General features: G+C 38.0%; 1 protein-coding gene across 2 annotated transcripts in view; it reads left to right on the top strand.

The window, feature by feature from the left end:
- MYB (MYB proto-oncogene, transcription factor) overlaps window positions 1-4,776 on the top strand; it is a gene marked incomplete at its 5' end in the record, with an annotated part of 49,216 nt that extends 44,440 nt beyond the window's left edge. For both annotated transcript variants that reach the window (XM_083348569.1, XM_083348570.1), the window contains one exon: window positions 3,353-4,776. In XM_083348569.1, the coding sequence (XP_083204695.1) occupies window positions 3,353-3,469 (117 nt within the window). In that variant the 3' untranslated portion in view covers window positions 3,470-4,776. The remainder of the gene's footprint in view (window positions 1-3,352) is intronic.
- Between the last annotated feature and the right edge of the window lie 11,777 nt (window positions 4,777-16,553).

A 16,553-nucleotide genomic window follows, 5' to 3' on the forward strand; every position in this document is an offset into this window, starting at 1 on the left:
CATTCCCCATCAGGCCAGACCAGCTAGTTCAAATAAGTGGGTCTTCAGCCCGCGCCGGAAGGAGCGAAGGTCCGATGCCATCCAGAGCTCAACCGGCAGTTGGTTCCATAACGCCGGAGCGTCCACAGAGAAGGCCCTCCCCCTGGGGGCCACCAGTCAACATTCCCTGACCGGAGGCACCCTGAGGAGGCCCTCTCTGTGGGCACGCACAGGGCGGAGGGGAGCATCTTACCAGAAGCTTATCAATTTTCCATGATCAGAACCATTTTGGGTTTTCAAGTATCCTTTACAAAAAGAGATCAGTCATTCTGGCAGCAGCTGCTATTTCCCCTGAGCAGATCTGACTCAGTGGAGTTAAGCAGTGTTGAAAATTACTGGAACTCTAACCAGCTGCTCAAGAAAGTGGAGGATGTCTAGTGAAATCATGAACAGCACTGTGGCATATCTGTGAGGTAAAATATATGTCACACCTGCCCTTCACTGTGGTTTGCAGAGGACTATGCTGTGTTAAAAAAAAGACCTAATAAAGTGGGAGGGTGCTGTTTTACAAATCCATATTTGGGCTGTTTTTGTCATGAAGGTTGATTGCTTAATGACAGGACTACTGAAAACCAAAGAACTAAGGGAGAGAGATGGATCAAGAAAAATGCATAGTTAACTCAGGTTCACATTAGAGAGTTAAATTCTTTGTCACATCACTTGTTTTCTGTGGGGATTTAGATGGTTTTGATCTATTTTAATTTTATGGAGTTTTATATCTGTGGTATGGAGTTTTATGGCGTTATATCTAAAATCGATTTGTACCATTCTTGGTTAAATTGTATTTTAGTTCTGCAGCATACTCAAGGTAGTAATACCATTGGAAAAATTGGTTAAATTTTATCCTTGTCTGATGCTTGTATCACACCACATCATTTTGGGAACATCCTGCTTAAGGACCATTACCAAGGTCTGGAATTTTAAAGAATAAGTAAGGCGTTGCTTCATCGAAAACTGTACTTTGATGGATGTACAGTTTAGATGTCATTGGAGATCCCAGTCACAAAAACCTCTATATGGGTTTGGATGGTCAGTGAAGGACCATGTTTAAAAAAACATATATATTATTCCATGCCATAATGTATCTTTTCTGTCACAGAGATAGAAGGTTGTGTATCTTTGTAGGTTTTATAATTAGGGTTGCTGGAATTGCTGCTGTGAAAGTACCAGTTCTGATTGCCCAGCAGTAAATGTTAACAAATGGGTTAAAAGAAAGCAATACTTATCTCTATCAGCAAATCCCATGGTATGTTGACATTTTTGTCCTTCCTGATGACTAGAGGCAGCAAGAAATAGTTTGCAAGACTACAGAACAAGTTTATCACTTTCCAACAGTGTTGTGTTCAGTTTTCAACTTTTGTAAACATTGCAAGCACAGACTGTAGTTAAGAAATGTGTTTCTATTGGAAGACCTTTCACTTTCTCCCCTACATTTCTCTATGGAAGACTGACCCTCCCTTTGTGCATTAGTGTAAAGATTTTGTTGCTTCTTTCTTGTTTTGGAACATTTTTAAGTGTTAGATTGGTTTTAATAGACTGTTTTTCAATTCACGACATGCAGAATAGAAAGCAGCTCCAAAGGCGGTAGCAGAGTGCTAAAACACACAGTGCCTGGTGTCTTAGAGGCCAAAGCCTAAAAACTTGAAAGGGTCCAGACAAAAATAACTATAATAATGTTAGAGGAGGAGAAGTAGAAGAAAAACTTCAGGCACATATTCCCCTACAGCGTACCTAAAAGAGCACTTGGGAAGTTTTGCAGTTGTTATTTCTTCTCTTATCCATCAGAAGAGCCTTAAAAGATCTTAACATCCAAGCAGGATGATGATGATGATGATGATGATGATGATGATGATGATGATGATGATAATAATAATAATAATAATGATGATGATGATGATGATGTTGGAAGGGATCTTGGAGGTCATCCAGTCCAACCCCCTACTCAGGCAGGAAACCCTATACCATTTTAGGCAAATGGCTGTCCAGTCTCTTCTTAAAAACTTCCAGTGTTGGAGCATTCACCACTTCTGGAGGCAGGTTGTTCCACTGGTTAATTGTTCTAACTGTCAGGAAGTTTCTCCTTAGTTCTGGGTTGCTTCTCTCCTTGACTAGTATCCATCCGTTGCTTCTTGTCCTGCTTTCAGGTGCTTTGGAGAATAGCTTGGCTCCCTCTTCTTTGTGGCAGCCCCTGAGATATTGGAACACTGCTATCATGTCACCCCTCACCCTTCTCTTCGTTAAACTACACATACCCAATTCCAGCAACCGTTCCCTATATGTTTTAGCCTCCAGTCCCCCAATCATCTTTGTTGCTCTTCTCTGTACCCTTTCTAGAGTCTCAACATCTTTTTTTACATCGTGGTGACCAAAACTGGATGCAGTATTCCAGGTGTGGCCTTACCAAAGCATTGTAAAGTGGTATTAGTACTTCACTTGATGATATAGAAGAAGGAAGTCTTTAAGATTCACTGATTCCCTTAGCACAGGACAATGGAGGCTGACATCATGTTGACTCTTATCATGCATTTTATCATAACCCTGAATTTCATGTTACCTGCTGCACCCTATGATTCATATACTGAATAAATAACCACAGTGCAACATCAGAATTACTCTCATAGAAATGCACTGAAAGTAACACGACAACCAGATCAAAAGCAACCAATAATACTCATCTTTTAGAGGCATAAAACAGAGGTTTGTCCCTGGTCACGTTTGCAAAGCTTTAATAAAAGGTCGAGAGAACATTATAAACTTAGCTTCTGACATGACTCCTACTATTGTACCAGTAGCAATTGTAATAGAAGCCTTTGGAGGGAATAATGGATTCCTAATCAAAATGTCATGATCCGTTCTTATCCTGACAATCGGAAACAAAGCAGATTGGAAAGAGAGTGCCAAGTTAATTAGAAAGCTGGTAACAAATTAGAGTAAACAGGTTTTTGGAGGCCAGGGTTGAGCTCTTGTCTTTTTGACTGGTCTTTACTAAGAGACTTAAGCCCCTGTGAGTACTTTGCTTCCCAAAGCAACCCTGCTTATGTGTTTTAGATTGCAATCCCATTGGCTTCCCTTGGGACATCTGAGACAGGGACAAGTGATGAAACAAGCATTACAATTCCGTACACGTGATTTAGCTAACTGAGGTCAAGATGCATGTACAAAAGCCAAGGTTTGTGTCCATCATCAGTTTATCATTGTGGTTTGTAAGGCAGCCTTTAGGCTTCCGTCTTCTCAATGTCACACTGCTAGGTGTTAAGTAGTTGGAGCAGAAAAACCCTGTTTCTCAATTCTCCTCTCTCCTTTTTGTCTTTAGCATTTTAGCACCACATGGGATTCATCTTTCTGTGGGAAGACGGAGGATCAGCTGACTTTCTCCGACCCAGCACGCAAATACATGGGTGCATTCTCAGCTCGAACTCTGGTCATGTAAAAGTCCACCAACAAGCATTATGTTCTCTTTTTCAAAACACTTAACAGTTGATTTGGATTTAACCATTCTTCTACATGGGAGGAAAACATTTTTGTATATTTGTTATGTTTGTTTGTTGTTATGGTACAGCATTTGGGAGCAGCACAAAGTGCATACATTCACAAAAGCATATATATTAATCAGGTTGGAATTCGCCCAACTTTAAAAGGGGAAATGGACAGATCAGAGTTCTCTTACATTGATGATGTTTTACTCTACGAAGTTATCAGGTATTCAAATTTTATGCAGTTATTAATAATGCAGATTTTAAAATCAACACAGTGATTTTAAATGATTAAAAATGGGGAGATCAAGTGCACAGTATTAATTCAGTGAAGAGTTGCTACCTGAGTTCCAGTGCCAGTGAAAATGTTATCTAGGTTTTTGTGGGGTTTTTTTCCTTTTAGAGAGCTGGCACTTAATCAGTAGCTTATGCTAAAATCATTGAACAAATGTCTTGGTCTGAAATACTGCAAGAAAAGCATTACTGCAAATGCTACTATGAAAGTTAAGGCAGGGCCATACCTTGTCTGTAAACGCTCACTTACCTTTAATTATTTGAAGTACTGTTCTACTTAATGGAGATCTAGATAGCTTCTCCTTTTTTATTAAGAAAAGCTTGCTTTTATTTTATTTTTTACTACTGTATGAAGCATAGTTTTATGAAAACAAATTATATTTTTATTCAGTAATTTAATTTTGTAAATGCCAATTGGACTTCGGGTTGGGTTTTTTTTTTTTAATTTGTAACGTTCTTTGCTGTTGCAGACTTTTGCAGCAATGTAGATGGACTACTAAAGAATCGTAAAGATTTATATAAAAAAGAAAACCCTAGTCGGGGAGCAAGTAGCTATCTTGACTATGCACTAGCGTTTCTGATTTTTGCAATATTGTTTTGATGGCTCCCTCTTTTCTTGGACAAGCAATATTTTGAAACACTTCTTGAGAGCTTTTATGTGCCTACGTGTATGTATTTTCAAAAGTTTTGAAAACATAGAATGCAGATCTTTAGTATTTTGGGAGAACACAATCTTGCTTACGTCTTCGGTTACTGTCTCGTGTTTAAAGATTCCATACTTGGACTCTGCACAATTCAAACAGAAAATTATGGCCTTGGGACTGCCATAGCTGAATTTTACTCAGTGTGAAGAGAAAGTGGCTTCTTTTTTTTATGTCAGACATCGCTGCCTTAATAGAATTAGGTGCAGCCTTGTCTGCCCTTTTTATAATACACTGTACTGCCTTGTCGATAAATAAAGTGTGGCGTTTTGTAAAAATTAGCTGTTTCTTTATTACCTTACATAAGCTGGCATTTTAGCAAACTCCTCAAGAATGCCCTTTGACTATATCCATTTGTTCTGTTAGTTTTGTGAAATTCTAGAATGCGTAAGCTTCGCCTATTTTAAGTCTGAGCTGTTTCTGCCATTTCAAAACTAAAACAACCAAATTCTTGTTTCATACAGTACGAGTCTGTGTAGAGAATCATTTTATTTTTCTCATGGGACAATATGGCAAGGTTTTAATAGTTCTGTCTACAGTCATTTGAGATGGTGAAACTGCAACTCAAATGTGTATTTTTCTGAACCTGCACAACTCCTCTGTCTGCCTTGGAAAAGGTGGGGGTGCCTTTAAAGAGCAGCCAGAGATACAGAGAAGGTACTTGTGGATCCAGATACCCTAACCTGCTTTAATTACAGTACATCTCTAATGTATTTTGTGACTAGGTCACATGGTTTGCTTAGCCTTGGTTATGTCACTTTCAGAAGGTTCATACAATAAACAGACATAAGTTGTGGGATTAGGCCCACACCAAACAAATGCTTCCTGATTAAGGCAGTGAAGGAACTCAACCATCTCCTGAGGGCATGGTGGTGGGGCAACAGTTTGGGAATTGTTTGGGCAACAATGTTACAATGTTATTGTTTGGGCAAACACATTTAAGTGATTTTCCCCTAATTTTCTTCATAGCGCGTAAAAACATAGAGCAATCAAAACTTTGCCTGTAATTTTAAAAGCAACTCAAGGGCCCTTGAAATTTCTGGTATCTATATACAAAAAAAGTGTCTTATTCCAGAATTTCTAGTTAACTAGTGGCTTGTACCATGGGATAGCTCATGAAGATATAGGATTTGAGTTTTGATACATAATATCCTACATTTGTAAAGAGATCTGTTTTGTCCAAAGTATTCACACAATAAAAGCCAAGTAAGACTGGATTGTTTTTAACTTCAAAATGGCTTCTAAAAGGTGCTTTGATTCAACTTTGACCTTAATTACAATTGAGGTGTGTTGCAGCTTCAGAATAATTTGTCATAATCTCTAAAAAAGCAATGGTAATTAAGCCTTTGCAGAAAATGTTACAAATTACATGGCATAACCAATTCCCAACCTATCCATGAGAATATTGCAAGAAGATTATTAGGGAAAACCCATTTTATCATATAACAATGTACTGTGCATCTTTTACATCCTACATTACTAATTATTTACAATAAAATTTGCTTCACATTTTTATGTAATTATAAATATCAGATAGGCATTACACCAAGTTTTCAATGAGTGTTATTAAGAATTATCTAACACAAAAATACATTAAAAAAGAAATATTAAAAATTAACTCCCTAAAAAGAAATAAAAATAAATCTATCCCCTTCATCCCCAGCAGTATATTCAACATTACCTTATTACTATCTCTTAAAATAAAACTAAATACATTTCATATCTCCCCATTTTCTATAAACTCATCTCTAGATCTTCAACCCTCTCTATTAATCAGCAAAGGTGCAGTAAAAATTAACAAAATTACCTAACTACATAAGTAATTAATTCCAATTAATATACCATGACAATACCAAATGGATGAAATTTTCAAAGATCCTGGAGCACTGGGGAACTACCAGAGGACTGGAAAATAGCTGATGTAGTTCCCATCTTCAAAAAAGGAAAAAAAATGGATCCAGGAAATTACAGACCTATCAGCCTGACCTCAATACCTGGGAAGATTCTGGAAAAGATGATCAAACAACGAATCAGCGAACACCTAGAGGCAAACAAAGTCATTACTAAAAGCCAACATGGGTTTGTCAAAAACAGATCATGCCAGACAAATCTTACTGCATTCTTTGACCAAGAGACAAAGTTAGTGGATCAGAGGAATACTGTGGATATAATTTACTTGGAATTCAGTAAGGCATTTGATAAAGAAGATCACAACCTCTCTACTCGATAAGATAGAAAAATGTGGGTTAGCATCACCATCAGATGGATTCACAGCTGGCTGACTGGCGGTACTCGGATGTGGTATTCAATGGAACCGCATCTACACGGAGGGAAGTGTGTAGTGGGATGCCCCAGGGCTCTGTTCTGGGCCCAGTGCTCATCAATGATTTGGATGAGGGGATACATGGGGAAGTCGTCAAATTTGCAGATGACACCAAGCTGGCAGGAATAGCCAACACTCCAGAAGTCAGGCTTAAGACACAGGAGGATCTGGACAGAATTGAACACTGGGCGCTATCTAACAATGAAATCCAATGGTGAAAAAGGTAAGGTTCTACATTTAGGCAAGAAAAACCAAATGTACAGGTATAGGGGTACCTTGCTCAATAGTAGTAACTGAGAGGGATCTCGCAGTCCTAGTGGACAATCACTTAAATATGAGCCAGCAGCGTGCTGCAGCTGCCAAAAAAGCCAACAATGCTGGGCTGCATTAACAGAGGGATAGAATCAAGATCACATGAAGTATTAATACCATTTACAATGCCTTGGTAAGGCCACACTTGGAATACTGCATCCAGTTTTGGTCATCACGATGTAAAAAAAATGTTGAGACTCTAGAAAAAATATAGAGAAGAGCAACAAAGATGATTAGGGCACTGGAGGCTAAAACATAAGGAACGGTTGCTGGAATTGGGTATGTCTAGTTTAACAAAGAGAAGGATGAAGGGGGACATGATAGCAGTGTTCCAATATCTCAGGGGCTGCCACAAAGAAGAGGGAGTCAAGCTATTCTCCAAAGCGCCTGAAGGCAAGACAAGAAGCAAAGGATGGAAACTAATAAGGAGAGAAGCAACTTAGAACTAAGGAGAAACTTCCTGACAGTTAGAACAATTAACCAGTGGAACAACCTGCTTCCAGAAGTGGTGAATGCTCCAACACTGGAAGTTTTTAAGAAGAGACTGGACAGCCATTTGTCTGAAATGATACAGGGTTTCCTGCCTGAGCAAGGGGTTGGACTAGATGACCTCCAAGGTCCCTTTCAACTTTATTATTATTATTGTTATTAAATTGTTCTGTTACATTACAATACATGCCCTGCCTCTTAGTATATCAAAATAACTCATGCAAGTGCATAAAAGTTTGAATTGATGTTATGATATTTCTTCATTGTCCCATAATCATCTCTATCAACAGTGTAAACTGATGTTCTTTACCCATTCAGTTATTGAAATTCCATAGTTGAAATTTTGAACTGATAGGTTTAACAGAGTTGTGTTCAAGAATTCTTACTCATTTGCTGATGATACACACAAAAATTCAATAGCATGTTGCAAAATTTCCCTACTCTTTTCCACCACTATTAACTGGCATTTATTTCTTCCATAGCTCCCCATATGGATTATAGATTATGATAACAGACTGATCAGTAAATTTAGATACCAATTTAACTACAACCTGATTGTGGTATCCCTATTAATTCTTGAGTTTTGAAGCATATTAGAATGGATCCTATTGGATGACTCTAATCATACAAAACTGGACAGATCTCAAGAAGAGAGTAAACATGGCTCATCCTGTTATATGGCTCATCCTGTGCCATATAACTAGAGAAGTAGAAAAACAGGGTGAAGGAAGGGTTAAGCACTGCAATAAATTATGCCTTTCTCCTGCTACCTGTTAAGAAGTTTGGCAAAGATTCAGGTTTTCAAACTAGAACTACTCAGATGAGTTGTGAGTATAATAAAATAGCCCAGCTGTAGTGTAGTAAGTTATGCAGATGATACCACTCTAATGGCAGAAAGTGAAGAAGAACTAAAGAGCCTCTTGTTGCGGGTGAAGAAGGAGAGTGCAAAACTTGGGTTGAAACATTAAGAAAACCAAGATCATGGCATCCGGCCCTCTCAATTCCTGGCAAATAGATGGGGAAGAAATGGAGGTAGTGACAGAATTTATTTTCCTGGGCTCCAAGATCACTGCAGATGGGGACTGTAGCCAAGAAATTAAAAGACGCTTGCTCCTCAGGAGGAAAGCCATGGCAAATCTAGACAGCACACTAAAAAGCAGAGACATCACCCTGTCAACAAAAGTGTGTATAGTCAAGGCTATGGTCTTCCCAGTTGCAATGTATGGCAGTGAAAGCTGGACCATAAGAAAGGCTGAGCGCCAAAGAATTGAGGCCTTTGAACTCTGGTGCTGGAGAAGACTCCTGCGAGTCCCTTGGACTGCAAGGCGATCAAACCGGTCAGTCCTAGAGGAGATCAACCCTGACTGCTCTTTAGAAGGCCAGATCCTGAAGTTGAAACTCAAATACTTTGGCCACCTAATGAGAAGGAAGGACTCAATGGAGAAGAGCCTAATGCTGGGAAAGGTTGAGGGCAATAGAAGAAAGGGACGACAGAGAATGAGGTGGCTGGATGGAGTCACTGAAGCAGTAGGCGTGAGCTTAAATGGACTCCAGAAGATGGTAGAGGACAGGAAGGCCTGGAGGAACGTTGTCCATAGGGTCGCGATGGGTTGGACACGACTTCGCAGCTAACAAGTGTAGTAAATTAGCCCAGCTGTGTCACTTCTAAGTCTCCTTCCTTAAACTACAACTCTTTAACATGTTGATTTGCTTTTCACTTCCTTTTTAGATAGAAGATGTTGGTTCTAAGATAGCCACTTAGCTTGGCCATCAGTGTTAGACTTCCCCAATGATCACATTATTTTAATGTGATAAATTTATATACTCCTGTCCTCTGCCTGTCTCTTTTTTCATATACACACACACCAGAGAATTGCATGGCATTTTTCAACAGCATAAAATGGAGACACTATTAACAACTCTTAGAAGCAATAGAAGAAATCAACAATAGCAAACTAGTTGTAAAAACAAATAGTCATAGTTGCTGGAAGAAAAAAAAATACAAAATCATGTTATGTATGCCGCAGTGAGCTCTGGGAGAGAATGGGGGGGTATAAATCTAAATAAGCACAGTAACAAAAGCATAACAGATTGTAGACATATCTATCAACATTATCCAGACTGCCTCCTTCACATGTTGTACCATAGTGTCTGTTAGCCATAGCCATCATGACTTTTGTTGTGTTAATATAGCTGAAAGTCCGGTATATATTGGGCAAAGGTGGTACTTATTTCATTGTTTAGTTACTGCACTTAGCTTTGCTTTTTAAATTTGTTTCAATATACAATATATTCTAAAGACACTACTGGAAATATTAATAAATAGTAATGTTGAGCTCTGGGAGCCCCCATAGCAAAGGAAGAACTGAGCGTATTAATCACACTCCTGGAATGAAGAGCTGATCAAACCATTACATACAAGGGTTTCCCTCTATATCCATGTCTGTCATTTACCCTATACCTCCTGCATGTTTCATCAGAAGGAATTCAACAATTCCAAGTAGAGATTTAATCTAGACTAATTCAATATTTCAAAAGTTTTACTGGAACCTGCTTTACTCAAAAACAGGTTTACATTCCTGGAACATGCTTCTAAGAAAGTAATGAAGTTGTAACAAGCCAGTGGTTTCAATAGAAAATGTGACTCTGTTTTAACATGCGGATTCTTCGAGATGAAACAAATCAGTATGGTCATCTTTAAACAGAAGAGTTGCTATGCAAAGCAGTTTCAAGAATCACACAAATCTTTGTTGAAATCAAGCACTTTTCAAGGTTCTGCACAGCATTGCTCACCCTCCATAGATTTGAGGACAGAATTTGCCAGAAGGAAGGAAGGAAGGAAGGAAGGAAGGAAGGAAGGAAGGAAGGAAGGAAGGAAGGAAGGAAGGAAGGAAGGAAGGAAGGAAGGAAGGAAGGAAGGGAGGGAGGGAGGGAGGGAGGAGATGGAGATGGAGATGTAGTAAATAGGAAAGCTGAAATGTAAAATCTTGGAAATTGACCTTATGTCATCCATATTTCAAGCTTTCAATTTCTTTGCATGAGGTATTATGAGAAATGTGAGAAGAGCAGGATATAAGATAGCTGAATCTTATAAGATTTATCTAGTTGAAGACTACATAGTAATTTCTTTTTTGGTTTTTTTAAACATGGGGAGGTAGGACCCAGCTTCTGAACAGGTCACCAATCCCTGATTTAGCAACAGTAGGGAACAATATGTTGCCTTCAAGCATGCACAGAAAACCTCAAGTCACTTGGATAATATTTCTGCACACTATGTGATAAAAGAGCTACACTGCAAAGCTTTTATGTGTCAAACATACAGAGCAAGTTGGTGAAATTGAGCCACCGAGAAGCCCTTAGTATCTGCCAGTACCAACATATTGGAAATACCAGTCCCCTTCCCCAAGTAGACTTTATTTCTAGGAATGCTTCTGAGTCCCAGGTACCCCTGGAGGCCTTGAGAAATAAAAATAAATAAATTAAAGACTGCAGTCTGGTGTTGGTTGAGAAGCATGTCCATGTGTCACGCTTCTCCTAAAAGCCAGTGCTTAATTGAGAGGATATATCCTAAGATCTACCAGAGAAAAGTTTATCCCCAAAATGCAGCCTTGGTTCAAACAAGAGAAACAGTCCCAGATTGGGACACCAAGAATACAAGGCAAGACAACAGATACACACCACATCTTTGAATGCATCTGTTTTATTACAGAAAAGCACAATTGTACAAGTATATATAAACATATATAGAAAGATATATAAAGGAGGTACATGTTGTTGCTTTTAAAACAGAGTGAGTCACCATGATAGCATCACTGTAAGGTTTTGAGGATTTATGCCCACAGAGAAAAGCTGCACACATGGTGTGTGATGTCACCAGTTTCCATCTACATTGCTGAACATGAATCTTAATTAGACATGCTTCTACACTGCTCTCAAAAATGTGACTGTGTTCCCAGCATTACATCAGTAGCATTTAATCTCAGAATGTTGTAGTTGCCCTGCAGAACTGACACCCAATATAAGCTGTTAAAATACTACTAGCTCAATCATGTAATATATCCGGGGCTGGGAAATCATATGGCTGCATTTTCAGAAAAATGTAAAGAAAGTAACAGAACTGAAATGGAAATGGGCTGGTCACATAGCAGGTGGAGCAAGGCAGTCATAGAATGGATCCCACTTGTTAAAAAGCATCCAGACCTAAAACAAAATGGATCAAAGACATCAGCAAGTATGGCAGGCCCAATTGGCAACAGAAAGCTCAAGACTGTATAGGTTGGAAACATGTTAGAGACCTTCATCCTGCAGTGGATAGACAATGACTAAGATGATGATGATGATGATGAAGATGATGATGACAAAATACAATAAAGCAACAATAAGTTTATTTTCCCCCAGGATGTACTTAAATATAGTTTAGGGTAAGTTTGCTGAAATAAAAAATTTTTTAAAGATCTTTTAAAACCCATGAGGGAAGGAACTTTTGTGGGTGTAAAGGTTCCATTCTAGAGGCAACTATCCACAAGAAGTCATGCTGTCCTGTCCATGTCACCCCAACTTCAGGCAGAGCAGGACTCTTAATGTATCTTCCAGAAATGTAGTAATGGATGGATAAATTCAGTTCTGGCAAGAGGGTGCCTAATATAATCCACTGTTTATTCTACATCTGCAGAATAAGTGCCTCCTCAAGAGACTATTTATTTAGATTATTTTATCCCAGCTTTATTATTTTTATAAATAACTCAAGGCAGTGAACACAGCTAATAATCCTTCCTGGATCTAAAGCTAAGCTGCAAATGTTCAGGTAACCTAGGCCAGACCTGCACGTAAGTAAATCACTTGAGTAATACCAACTAGTGATGCTGCTGAAACACAGAATGAGTTCAGTTGATGTCAAAACTGGCATGGTTGCAATTCTTGTTTGTATCATTTCTTTTGAAATATATATTGTGATTTTATTAATGTATTTATTGCATTGCAGTCTGCACAGAGCCAGTTTGGAGCTGGTGGTGTCTAAATAAAATAACTGATGTAACATAAATAAGTTTTAAAAGTTATTTTTTATTGTATGAGTCTTCCATAAACTATATACTGTTAACAAAGTATTCTGGGCCCTCTGAAACTATTCTCTTCTTTATTAATCTTAAAATACTAGGAAGTTTACCTCTGGTGATGCACTTTCAAAACTGGGTCAGAATTCTTGATGACAAAGATTACTAAATGAGCTCCTAATGTTTTCACAATGTATACCAGAAATTTAAATGTGTTATCACTTTAAAAATTTGCAACAGAAACCTTCCATCAAAATTTTCCTTGCCCTTCCTCACCTGGAACTACATTTTCTATACAACCATCATTAAGTCTAAACCCCCTCTGAGTTGAGCCTGAACTGTTCTATAAATGACCAAACAAAATCTGTGTTTTCCATAAATCTCAGCTAGGACAATCTGGATTGGGCAGAGAGAAGGAACTAGGAAACCTATCATCAGATTATGTAACCAGCCTTTCTTACATCTGCAAATGGTAACAAAAACCTCTACTACTATATCTCTGTAGCAAGAGAACCAAATGACTCCTTTCCAGTTCCTGAATAAAATTGAGTCTCACAGTCCAGTATATTGCTGGTGGTCTCTCTAAATCAGAAGCTTTAGAGTAAACTGGCCCCAAGAGAGTGTATTTATAGGTTAGAATTGGTTTGCTTAACGAAGAGTTCAGGGTTGAACAGCAGAACTAGATGCCTACAATGAAATGTGTTCATTTGTGAAAGATAGAAGGTAATTCAAGCAATATTTGCATGATCACATTAACTTAAAGAACCTTCTTTAAAGTTGTCCTAACAATGCCTCCCATTGTTGAAAGACACAGCTGTCTCTGCTGATCTGACACAGAGGGGAATTGTGCTGTCACAGAGCAAACATCTTCACAACCATTCATAAGAATCCAAATGCAAAACTTCTGACTACTTTGGCAGCAAATGGAAGCTTTGCTCTTTAGGAACACCTGGGCTGAAAAAGCTCTGTCAACATACTATTTCTTCCTTTGATTACTCTTATCTAATTGCCATCAAATTTAAGACCACAGCATGTGAGAAAAGGAACACACACATCAGGCTAAAATGCTTATTAAAATGTTGCAATGAATAAGAATGAGCTGTAATCATTCACCTTGGGGTATATTTACTTTTGGCTCTGCAAAAATACAGGTAGCATGCCATAATTCTACACAAATATTCCACACATCAAATCTGCTGGTAACATAATTGCCACCTTTAATAACTACGTTAAGTCATATGCATCTTCATCTTTTTTATCAAAGCTTATCCACTTTGAAAGTGGCAATTGATCTATTACTTGGCAGGTAATAGCTGAGAAAAGGAAATGCCTGTCTACTGTAACATTGAGCATGCTAATTGAGGCAAATGTACCCAAAGACTTATTATGCTTTTGAAGGCAGGGGCAATGTACAGTAGTCAACTACCTTCTGTGGAATTTAATTTGGCAGACACAATCAAGCTTTCATCCAAACAGTTCTGATAATTTTTTAAAAAAATATCGGCAGAATTTCTGCTTAGTCATGAAAGGTGTTTAAGGATCAGTGCTCAAATTAATCTGATTTCAGGGCTTTGGCTACACGTCTATCAAAGACTGTTCTTTGTACTATTGAAGGTGGAAGATAAAAGGGAACCAAAGATCTTTTCCTATACACTGAATCAATAGTTTATTGAATATGTGTATTATATTACCTGCACCTCAGCCCAGATTTAAATCAGATGACTTTTTAAGCAAATGGAACTGGAAGTCAATCAATCCACATCCAATCACCTTAGAATAAGGCTGCATTGAGTCTCTAATCTAAGAGAATAACTTGAAGAATTTAGGATTGAGTGGGGTCTTGTTGCTGCCTTATAGAGAGAGGAATCTACAGGTGAAGGACCACTGGTCCTATAATAGATACAAATATCTTCATTGCCCATATTCTTGCCATTTCTGTTTGGTTAATAATGGCAAAAACAGATATTTGGACAGAAGTAGTTCATCAGAGAGCTGATCAATTTAATTTTTTTCTCATGGGGAGGTATTGGAGGAAAAGTCTGCATAATCCATCCATTTCCAACCAACAAGAAAAAAAATCCTTGCTTGAGAAAAAAAAGATCTTACACTGACATAGCAACATAGTTCTCAAATTCAGCAACACTCAGAATGGGTTTCTTCTATCCCTATAGGATTGCACTGTCCAAAAATGAAAGACCACCAAATTAAAAAATAATAATAGCAAATTATACACGCAATACATATAGATAAATCTGTGGATATCAGGAGGAAGCTCAGTGACTTTTATTTTGAAATTTCAGGATTGAATCAATAATAAATAAAAATTTGAGAAAATGTATTTAAGGAATACCATGTTTACTTATATCGTAACTAAGATTCTAGCCCAATATCTCTTCATTTTTGTAAACTGCTAAATTAGCTGTCTAGCATGAAGTCTACTTCTCTCTTTAGTGAATGAGCAGGAATCTGCAATCAACTGGCATTTATTCAAATAGTGTTTTATTTATTAAACATTTAGAGGGAATTAATTACTTGTAAAAAGTATTTTCGATAGGCTAGAAGTTTTTCAGTCTTGGAAATTTGTTTTTTTTTAACCTGTGCAAGTAAAATCTAAGCCTAACTATACCTACTTGAGACACTAGTATAACTTTTTACTTTTGTGGAGTAGATTGTTGACTGTTGTTGTATATCCAATCTAGTGGACAAATTGGATCCTGGCTTTTATTCTTCCTTCAGTCTCAAATAATTCTGTAATTTTGCAGTATGTTTGGCTTATCCCAGACTTTTTCAACTTAATGGCCTTCTGATATGAGAACTATATTCTAAACTTTTGAGAAAATATTTGAATCCATAAAGAAACATAAAAAAATCCCCTCAAAAGTAAAAAAAAGTGGATCCCCCATAACTCAAAAGTGCATTATAGACATATTAATATCCTGTCCTAGGGATATATAGCTCTTTCTTGTCTAACCCCCAAGCATTGACATCTGTTCCAATAAACATTTAAATTCCTAAATTTCCCAACATTGGAAACAGGATCATAGAAGGGCTTCCAGTTTCATTTTAAGTCCAATACTGGATCTTAGGGGATAGGAATGCAGAAAACATACTGTCTAGAGTAAGTCCAAAAATAGAAGAGGTTGCACTTCTTCAACATAGCCCATATTCACTAGGAGTAGTGAATACTGCCAGCTCACGGGCCGTTGGCATCATGAAGAGGTCGTGCCCACCCCAGCTCTGGCAATGCAAAAAAAGTTGCGATATGTCATGACACGTCACGTGATGCAGTGTTTGACACCCGTGCACTAGGTAGGTAATGTAGAAGGAAGCTATAGAAACTATTAGGAGGATAAAGATGTCATCTCTTGAAAGGCCAAGACACAAAAGTGGGAAAGCAGTAGTGTTTATTACTTATCCAGACGATTGATAAACAGCCAGGAAAGAAGCCATGGTATAAGGCTTTAAAGCAAGCTGATGTAACTGAATTTTCAAATTAATATTATTCTAACCTAAATTAGTGAGGCTAAAGGGGTGTTTTATCATGGATTACAGGAATGTACTGCTTTCATTAGGTATTTCTACCCCTTTTGTTCATGACTGTGATGTGGCAACATGTATACAAAACATGTACAAAAATATGCTGCATTCAAAATTTTGCCACAGCTTCCACTGATGTTGCTGGTCTCTACTGATTTTTTAGTATCATTTTAAAATTGCACTGGCAATGACTAGACCACAGGTCTGCAACCCGTGGCTCCAGAGCTGCATGTGGCTCTTTCAGCTGTCTCCTGCGGCTCCCAGTCTTCTGCTATGTGTAGTCCAAAAAAAAAAGTGGGACTAAAAAAGTTCAACCAATCAATTCAGATATGCA

This window comes from Vipera ursinii (genome assembly GCF_947247035.1).
Source record: "Vipera ursinii genome assembly, chromosome: 1".
Taxonomy (NCBI): Eukaryota; Metazoa; Chordata; class Lepidosauria; order Squamata; family Viperidae; genus Vipera; species Vipera ursinii.